We start from the raw sequence: 9,756 nt of genomic DNA, 5'->3' as shown, positions 1-9,756 counted from the left end.
CCCTGCTGCCAGCACTCTCCATCTCGGACCTTGATATCGTCCGACCTGCCACCCCAGATGAACACCTCCTTTGGTGCCACCATGATTGTCGACGCTTCACTAGAGGCCTCATTTTCCGGCTCTGCAACCGGTGCTGTCGGAGTCGCCTTCTCTATGACCGGTGGAGCGACGAGGACCACGGTCTCCTCGATCATCTCCACTATCTTGGCCCCGTCCTCATCCACCACCACGGCCTTCTCCTCCGTTGGTGGCGGCAGACAAGCCTTCTCCTCGACCACCGCCGTCTTTGGGGGTTCCTTCGGTTCTGCTGGCTTCAGGGGCTTCTCCTCTGCTTCTACTGGCTTTGGAGGCTCTTTCGACTACCGCTCAATCAGAGCAGGGGCGGATGGCTCCTCGGCCTTGGCCTCCTCCTCCTCTAGAGCGACGACGATGGTGGGAGGTGGAGGTGGCAGGGGAAATGAGGCTTCGGGTGGAAGGCTTGAAACGAACGAAGAAAAAACACGTGACTCTCTCTCCTCTCCCACCGACGACGGCGACGATGATGGAGAGGGAGGCCACTGCCGATGATGCGTGATGGCCACTGCGATGACGCATGATGGCCAGCACGTCAAGCTCAGCTGGCACTCTAACGATGGCCCCAGCTCCTTTTTCGTGCACTCCGACGGTAATGCGTGACGGCCTCCGCTCCTTTTTTGTGAGCATTTTTTTTCTTTTATGTGGTAATGTGGCCAAAGGAGATCCTATATTGCTGCCAAGTGATGGATGGAAGCTTCTCCATTGAGAGACTTCCGTTTATATATATATATATATTATATATTTATATTTTTTATTTTTTTTATTTATTTTTTATATTTATATATATATATATTAGATATATCTTTTAAGACATTAACACATGTCAAGCCATTATAAGAATTTGCAATGCTAAAATATATATAATTTATCATAGCATGAGATCGATCTCTTATTAGCGATCTCATATCATAAATGTTGCACAAAAACCCACCCTCTTTAAAATGGTTTAGGAACTTCAAGCACACGACATCCATGTAAGACGGGAAGTAGCTCAGGTAGGGCCGACTTCGAGTCAGGCTTCAACTTAATTTGAAACAATTCAAGTCAGCTTGGGCCTAAATATAGAGTCTGTTTTTCTTTTAGGCCAATTCGGGCTTATCTTTGGCCTAGCCAAGGTCTGAGTCCAAATTTCAACCCAATTAAGTCCGATCCTAAATAGATTCAGCCATTTTTGTTGGCTCGAGTTAATTAACTATCTAAGTTGGCCCAATCAAGCCAGATAATTTTTTATTCTATTCCTCTATCCGAATAACACACCACGTTACCCCTTGTATGTCACAAATTTTGATTGTGCGCTATCCATCATGCATATGCTCCGAGATTTGCCCTAGTTCATGGTTTCATGGAGACCTAGTGCTGATGGAGGGGATATGGAGGAGGGGTCGGTGCAGTGGCAGTCATCAAAAGGGGTGGGTTCTCCAGCGGTAGTGGTTGGACGTGCGACGGTGGCTTTGCAGGAGCGGCTGGGGAGATCGATGTAGGTGGGGCCAATGGAGGGGACATAGAGGATGGGATCGATGTTGCGGCAGTTATCGGAGAGGGGTGGGTGCTCCAGCGGCAGTGGTGGATGCAACAGCGGCTGTACAGGCGCAATTGGGGAGATCAGTGTGGGTGGCGGTCGATGGAGGGGACATGAAGGAGGGGGTCGGTGCGGCGACGATCACCGGAGAGGGATGGGTGATCCAGCGACAATGAGTAGACACGATGGCGCCGTGCAGATGCAACTGGAAGGATCGGCATGGGTGGCGGCCGATGGAGTGGACATGGCGGCTTGGGTTAGCTTGACGAAGGACAGGCGTTGGGTAGGCCCAATCAGGTTTGGGCAGGCTCGAACCTATTTTTTCTCAAAATAATCAGGCCTAAGTCCAGTCCGAAGTTCGAAAATTTTTTCAGATCAGGCTCGAACAGGGATATGGCCCGGCCCAGTTCCAACCCTACATCCATAATAGGCATATAATACTTGGGTTATTCTTATTAGCTCGATAAGTGTTGGTTAATGAAAAAATCTCTATGTCTTTCGACATAACACATATTTACAGGAGGTGAATAAAATAGCTAATTAAGTTGTAGCCAATCTTAGGAGAGTCATTTTATGGACTTCTATTTTTGTGGCTGCTAAATACTCAATTGAACATTTATATGCTGATTTTTATGGTTAAATATCCTATTTTAAACCTCCCAAAAAAGATCCCCATTTGTGAACCATAACCCGAGGGGGGAATCTTCTTGGAGAGAGAAGCTCCGCCCCTTCTACTGTCACATCCCTAAAGTCTTTGCGAGTAGATGCCTCCTCTGATGGACCTTTTTCTCTGGTGCCGGCCGTCTGGGCCCTCTCCTTTCCCCTTCCTCTTCTTCTCCCCCCTCTCTCTCTCGTTTCTTCCCCTCCTCTCTTTTCCTCTCTTCTTCGGTTGTTCTCGTCGGAAGCCGGCTTCTCCTCTCTCCCTTGTTTTCTCTTCCCCTCTCTGTGTCGATGGAACCCTCCCTCTCCTCTCTCCCCATGGTTGAGCCCCACCCTCCTGAGGCCTCCTCCGACGGTCGGTTGAGTTGACGCCAGCCTCCCCCCCCTTTTTTTTCTCTTCCCTTCCGTTGGTCGGTGCTGGGCCTTGCTTCCCCTCTGACGGTCAACACGCAGTGGTTCATTCGTCGGAACCATGCCGGACCCCCTGCACTCCCTCCTCTCCTCTGATTGAGCCCATTGTCGGTGTTTTGCAGCCCCCATTGAGCCATTGCCGATGTTTCGTGTGGTGTTACCAAGCACCCTTGGCGGTGGGTCTGTCATCGAAACCCATGTCGGACTCTCTGCTCTCCCTCTCCTCCTCTGGCTGTCTGCTATCAGTGTTATGTAGGGTCCCCCCTCCGGTTGAGCTCCTCTCACTCTCCTGTCTCTGTTTGCTATCAGGTTTTAGCGAGGTGGTGCCGAATTGTCGCAGGGTTAGCTCTCCCTCTCTTGTCTTCAGTGGTTCTTTTCTGCAGGGTCCCCCCTCCTGTGAGCCCCTCTCTCTGTTTGATGCCCCATGTTGAGCCCCTCTCTCTCTCTCTCTTTTCTCTGTTTGTTGTCGGATTTTCGCAGGGTATCATCGAGCTCTCTTGGCGTCGGACTCCCTGTTCTCTTTCCCTCCTTCAGTTGTCTACTATCGATGTTTCGCAGAGTGCCCCCCCACCCCGATTGAGTCCTCACCCTCTTCTTTCTCTGTTTGATGCTAAGTTTTTGCGAGGCATCACCGAGCACCCTTGGTGGTGGATCAATCACTGAAATCCGCACCAGACTCCCTACTCTCCCTCCCCTTCTCTAGCTATCTGTTGTCGGTGTTCTGCAGGATCCCCCTGGTTGAGTTGCTCTCCCTCTCCTGTCTCTGATGGCTATCGGGTTTTCGTAAGGTGTCGTAGGGTCTCCTCTCCCTCTCCTATCTCCAGCGGCTCATTTCTACAGGATCCACATCGGAATGTCCAGAGCCGGCTGTTGTGTTCCCCTCTGTGCTCTTCTTTTTGATGCTTTCTCTGATGGTGACGTTCTCCTCCGACTATTTTGAAATTTGAATGAATGTTATTGGGAGGGGGGAATTTTAAATTTTAAATGTTGGTTGATGGATGAATAGAGAAAATTTGAAATTTAAATTTTAAAATTTCAAATTTGAGTTTCAATTATTGGATTGGGGTTCTTTTTTTTTTTTTATGATATTTATTTTTTTAAAATAAATTTTGATGACTATTGTACTAATACATATTAATCTTTTTACATTCAAAAAAAAAAAAAACCACGGGGGCACATTGAGTGCTCTCTCTCTCCGCGGCGGCCGCCTTTGTTAATGTTTTGGCACCCATTTGCTGCATTTTTCAACTCTCTCATCTTTTCCTCCAACGATTGGGATATTGAGCAAAAATTAAAATATGGTTAGCAAAGGAAGTCCATGCATCCGGTATAAAAATTTTCCGATACACAAATCAACGGGAAAGCACAAGGCATAAAGTTGCAAGGTGTTTTTTCACTTCTTAGCTGTAGCAGGGCAAAGAATTCTTCCTCGATTGCACCCAATCAAACCTCAACCATGCATGACCAATCCTACCCATTCCAGTCTTTTACGTAAACTAGCCTAATTCATCCCCAGTGCAACCTAATCTAGCTTAATCAAGTCCCAGTTCAATCTAATCCAACCTAATTCCATCCCTTTCAGCTAAAAGATTTCCCGCAAAGTGACACCAGGGTCTGGTTACGACAACTATAAACCATCTCCTCTGCTCTCCAAAATCCAAATCCCATTCATAGCTTGGTTCATCGCTCTTCAGTGGATTATTACTGGAGGGTTACTCGAGGACAGGATGCCATCTCCCGCCGCACGAACTCCATTTCCTGGCCTCATCTGCCGCTCGTGGCGGAGCCTCAGCACCCTCCGCGCCCAATCGTCCGATGTCGCTGCGAGCCAAGCCCGTGGCGGTCTCCCTCGCTTCCATTCCCCATCCCTTCCCTCATCCAAGGCACGTCATTGCACTCCTCTCTCTTTGCTGGTGCTCTAATTGTATCGTATTCTCTTGGAGGCATTTCTACAAGCACTCGGTTCCTCGGTTCTTTCCCGCATGTCAACCCATTTTCTTTACTTGATATGTTCGAACAGGGAAGTGTTGTTCGGGTTCAAGGTGACGAGTTCTGGCACATGACGAGGGTCTTGCGCCTGGGCGTGAATGATAGGTATGTTCTTTATATACTGTCAGTTCAAGTGAAGCTTGATCTCTTGGTTCGAATGTGGAGAATTTTACATTAGAGAGCGATCGTTTACCAGAGATGTTGTGGAATTCTAAGGGAAATATGGTCGGGATATTGTTGGATTGAGAAGTGAAAGGGAAAAAGACAAAGCCAAAAGGATGAACAAATCAGGATGATAAGCTTTGATTTTCAGCTTGGTTTTAGGGATGAAATAATCAACGGCATGACGTCCCATGTAGAAGTAGAGCATGGAAACTTGGAAATAGGATAGATGAGTGATTTCATGTAATGCAGTTGAGTTGGATATTTTTATGTCCAAATGAGAGATTATACAAAGGAAGTTGTAGAGGATACATGGCATGTTACAGATTGCGGATATTTATTAGTAATTAGTTGAGTTCGTGGGCAACATATATTTCCTAGGAAAGATAAATGTTCAGATTTAGAATATTTTTCCTAGAAAAGATCTGGTGCAAGTCTCCTGTGGAGCAGTCAAGCTCTCAGAAAATTTTGTGATTAGAAAGTACAGAGCAAGATTCCAAGATTCAAAGAGAGTGGAGTGCCAGACCTAAGTGCAGCATGAGCCACAGATACCTCTCTCTTAGGTGGGCAGAAGTGCTGACCAAACTACGCAGGTTATTAGTTGTTTATGTTATTAGCCTACTAATCCATATTTTATTTCATCATGTTTGAAATGACTCTCATACCATAATATTTGACAATGCGAAGGTTCTACCTTCGATGCTTGAACATAATTGGAGACAGATATCATTTCTATTGGTGGTTGGATAGAATTATTCTGATACTGACAATGTTTTTTTTCTGAATTTCCTGGAATAAAATGCAAGGGTGGAGCTCTTCAATGGGATAGGTGGTCTAGTTGAAGGTTGCATTCAGAAAGTTGATCGTACTGGTTTAGATGTCATGGCTTTAGAGGACCTGAAAAAAATTGCTCCTCAGGGCATTCAGTGGCATGTATTTGCTGCTTTCGGTGAGTCTTACTGTGATTCTTATGTGATTCAAAAAAAAAAAAAAATCCAATTTCATTACCATGCTATTTGTGTATTTTTTATATCTATCTCTTGCTATGTTCTTTCAGGGACCTTGAAACGTGGTCGAGCAGACTGGCTTATCGAGAAATGTACTGTACGTTTTCTTTCACTAGTGAAATGTGGAGGATTTTGTTATATTTAACTTTGCATATGCAGTGGCTTAGTTATTCACTGTCATTGTCAAGGAATTGGGAGCTAGTAGTGTAACACCCCTGCTGACAGAGAGGTCTCCTACAATTACAGAAAATCGGGTAGACAGGTTGCAGCGTGTCATATTAGCTGCAGTTAAACAGTGTAATCACTTTTGATTTTTCCTTTTTAAGAGCATGCATGTATGCATGCATAAATTGTCTTCTTAATTCATTGTAATATGAATTTATGTTTCCTTCTACATTCAAGTCAATGCTATACAACACAGAAGTTCTTCACAAGATTGTGGCAAATCATTCAGTGACTCTACTTCTCTACTCACCGGATATGATGTCCTTTTCATAGGTCAGCGGCTACATGAAATGACTCTGAATCCTCCAATGAAATTTCACAGCTTTTTGCCTGTTGTAAGTTCTCTTTGATACTAAATATTTTAGAAGTGCGTTAGATCCTTTGTTTTTTTATTTTTATTTTTTATTTTTAACAATTTAGATAACACATACTGGACTATGCCATCTCATGGCTTTTGTCCAAGCATATTAAACCTTCTATTATTTAGGAGCTTAGGTGTTTTACTTATAACATAGATAAACAGGAAACAGGAAATGCAATATGTAGTTTGTGTACTCACAAGAGATTATTCTCCATGCTTTAGAGAAACAAAATTTTGTGCCCTCAAATTTCTCAAAGAAATTATGGCCTTATTATGTGCATGCTATTTGCATTATGCAGTGAGACTAGGGATGGGACAAATTTTTAACCTGGAAATGTGGAAAAACTAACTTTCAGGGGGCAAAAGAAACAGAGAGGAAGAGAGAAAATTTAGTGAATTATTAAAGAATTGGCTTGCATTTAGAACTCAGGGATAATGAAGGGCTGAACTCCCAAGATTACTTGTTTCTTCCTTGATTATAAACAGGATAAGGAGAAACGTAAGGATGTCCAGTTATAACAAAATCAATATGGATTAGGCTGGGATTTGATTATGGAGTATCTGAATAACTAAGACTTAAAGTACCTGCAAACCCAGCAATGTGAAAATAAGTGCAGTTTGTTGACACATTAAGCTTCTTTTTAAAAATAGCTAACATCTCATGGTTCTATCAAAATGTAACTGAATGTTTTTGCTTCACAGCTTATGACCATTGTGCATCATGTTTTTTGTGATATCCCAGGTTGCCAAATCAAAACTCTCTTTCCTTGCTGCAGCTGAAGCAACTCCTCTTATTAACACCTTATCCTCGTCAAGTGTAGAACCCAGTGGGCTTTTGATTGTTGGACCAGAAGGGGGTTAGTTGCTCTCTCTCTCTCTCTCTCTCTCTCTCTCTCTCTCTCTCAGACCTCCCAACCGTGCTTCTCTCTAACATGTGCTTTATTCATTCTATATGTTTATCTTGATACATATCTGCTGTGTAAACGGTTTTTTTAACATGCTAAATTGTCACAGTAGTCTATTGTCAGAGAATCAAATCATGAAACTTAGTAAGAATAATAGTTTCTGCTGCATCTTTCCTTACATTTTATAAAAATTAATATTTTCCATATTTTAGAAGACTGAAGTTAATGGTTCTTGAGTTTTGATCATGAGCCTCCTCTAAATGATTGAAATGATGCTACGATCATAAAATGCTAAAAAAAAAAAAAGAAGAAATGATGCTATGATCATTGATCACCACATTTTTGGTAAAATTCATATGTACCTGTTTGGAACCATATTTTGCATTTTATTGGTCCATTTAATCCTACTTATGGTGAAGTTCTACCAAAAGAAATATAAGTGCTCAGAATTTCAATCCAAGTAATAGGATTTCTCTTCTGCTTTTTGCTCTTTAATGTGATCTTGTCAAACTGTTTATGTTCAATACTATACCTGTCCAGATCATGTATTGTGTCTTATGCTCACATTGAGATTCTCATTTTTCCTATGTTCATTTGGTGCCTTTGTCACTGATGTTGTATGGCATGTGAATATATACAATAAAGTCAATTAGCATACCATGATGTTTTTACACTCCAAAAGCTCATTTCCAACTCTGTAGTCCTGTTTTAATCTTATTACTGACATCCTAATCCTTCTTCTTCTTGTAAATTCCAATGAGCAGGCATCCTTTACACCATGCAGTTGTCGCTAAATTCGCATTCTACCTACTCTGCCTTTTGCCTTACTGATTTTTTGGAGAATATTTATCTGATTGGTTTTAAAAAAATGTTATTTTCTGATCCTATGCCTGTCCAAAAGCCTTCAATGTTTTACACAACCTGCAGAATGGACCCCTTCCTTTTATGATTGGTAGGAGTGTCTTGTAATATTTTTTTTAAACTCTACATAGTGATGTTCATTTAGGTGATTTTCATATCTTTATGCTGTAAAATGATCGCATATTGGAACATCAGATCTGACATGGTAAATTTTCTAGTGGGATCGCAATATTAGTACTTCAGTGGAAGTAGAAATCTCAAAACCCATCCATATACACATTCAAGACTGTCAAATTCATGAGGGATATTTATGTTTTCCAGTTTATAAAAGAACAATTTCTTACGTTCTCCCCCTCCTGTCATATGTCTCCTCTTATCAACTAAACAGGAAGTTATTTTTTAGTGAAGACCAAATTCACCCATCTGCTACACTTATCTCTTCTATTATAATGCAAGAAAACTTTAAGCTACCTCTCTGGGAGACACTGAGCTTCCTGTTTGAGAATGCTGTCCTATATATGCTCCCTCCTTTAGAAGGAACACCTTATATAGTTCAGTTTGCATTTTTTAAAGCAGAAAAGAAAATGCATAAGACGGAAAGGCTTATGTTCATTGATATCTATAAACACAGAAATAGAACTTGATTACATGTGACTCCATCCATTCACCCCTCTTTAAGCATGCAATGCACATGTCTAATGCTAGCATAATGGATATCTGATACCACCAGAAAGGTTTCCAAAGAAAATTATGGTATATCAATTGCTTTTTCCAGACTTCACACAGGAGGAGGTGAAGCTGATGATAAAGGCTGGTGCTACTGCTGTTGGTCTTGGTCCATCCCGACTGCGAGTTGAAACTGCTGCCATCACTCTACTCGCAACCCTAATGCTATGGTCTGATGCTCAAAAAGTAAAGCTCCAATAGCACTGATAGGTAGAGCATTAATTTGTTAGTGGTCCTTGTCAAAAGGTTTTGGTAACGACATTTATGTCTGAATCTTTCCTGCATATGTGTTTGTTAGAATGCATTGATAGATTCGTGATTTATTTATTTATTTGCTTCCTGAAGCTATAAGGTTGAATTGCAGATGAACTGAGAAGAAACTGGACTTCTGATCCATCCACATGTTTCAAGGCAGGGACCATCCAGCTGTGTGCAGAGACCACATTAGGGCCAAGGATGGTGCTTCTTTATAGAGGGCAAGGTGGTCAGCACAATAAGAAAAAGAGCTTAATCATTGAGATACATTGTATTTTTGATGAAATTGAGATACATTGTATGACATTGTTGCAGGGTACACTATATTCAACAAAATCTTGAACAAATAGCCCTTTGTAATTGTATGAAGAAGTAAGTGGATTCTGTCTTCATTTTTGTTTTTCTTTCAGCTTTCATTACATGATTTTTGTCTGGAGAACGTATTACATTTTTCAGTGCTTGGTTGCCTTTAACCTTAGAAGAAAAAGCACAGGAAGCATCCTCAGATCGTAAATGATGGCATACCTTACACGCATTATATTCAGCTCTTTACTTGTTATTCGCTGTTGTCTTCCGGATTGGTTGATTTGATTTGTTGGA

General features: G+C 42.2%; 1 protein-coding gene across 5 annotated transcripts; it reads left to right on the top strand.

The window, feature by feature from the left end:
- The first annotated feature begins 4,133 nt into the window (after window positions 1-4,133).
- Window positions 4,134-9,548, top strand: LOC140853453 (uncharacterized). 5 transcript variants are annotated; one of them, XM_073248144.1, is made up of 9 exons: window positions 4,134-4,548; window positions 4,686-4,759; window positions 5,623-5,765; window positions 5,874-5,920; window positions 6,012-6,120; window positions 6,226-6,383; window positions 7,152-7,266; window positions 8,951-9,087; window positions 9,266-9,548. In XM_073248144.1, the coding sequence occupies exons 1-9, from the start codon at window positions 4,393-4,395 to the stop codon at window positions 9,272-9,274; spliced, it is 948 nt and encodes a 315-aa protein (XP_073104245.1). In that variant the 5' UTR covers window positions 4,134-4,392; the 3' UTR covers window positions 9,275-9,548. The 5 variants fall into 5 exon arrangements, with proteins under 5 accessions (XP_073104245.1, XP_073104244.1, XP_073104243.1 ...); XM_073248143.1 differs by having other exon boundaries at window positions 8,951-9,111; window positions 9,247-9,548; XM_073248142.1 differs by having other exon boundaries at window positions 4,139-4,548; window positions 8,951-9,111.
- Window positions 9,549-9,756: the final 208 nt, after the last annotated feature.

This window comes from Elaeis guineensis, chromosome 13 (genome assembly GCF_000442705.2).
Source record: "Elaeis guineensis isolate ETL-2024a chromosome 13, EG11, whole genome shotgun sequence".
Classification (NCBI taxonomy): Eukaryota; Viridiplantae; Streptophyta; class Magnoliopsida; order Arecales; family Arecaceae; genus Elaeis; species Elaeis guineensis.
Note: the sequence above shows the minus strand (reverse complement) of the source record. Positions and strands in the feature narration are given on the sequence as shown.

Excerpts from the sequence above, each read along its gene's own strand:
- LOC140853453 (XM_073248143.1), top strand. The coding sequence starts at position 4,393 with ATGCCATCTCCCGCCGCACGAACTCCATTTCCTGGCCTCATCTGCCGC. Across the intron at positions 6,121-6,225 it reads ATTAGCTGCAGTTAAACAGT|TCAATGCTATACAACACAGA; the intron begins GTAATCACTTTT and ends TCTACATTCAAG. Across the intron at positions 6,384-7,151 it reads TTCACAGCTTTTTGCCTGTT|GTTGCCAAATCAAAACTCTC; the intron begins GTAAGTTCTCTT and ends GTGATATCCCAG.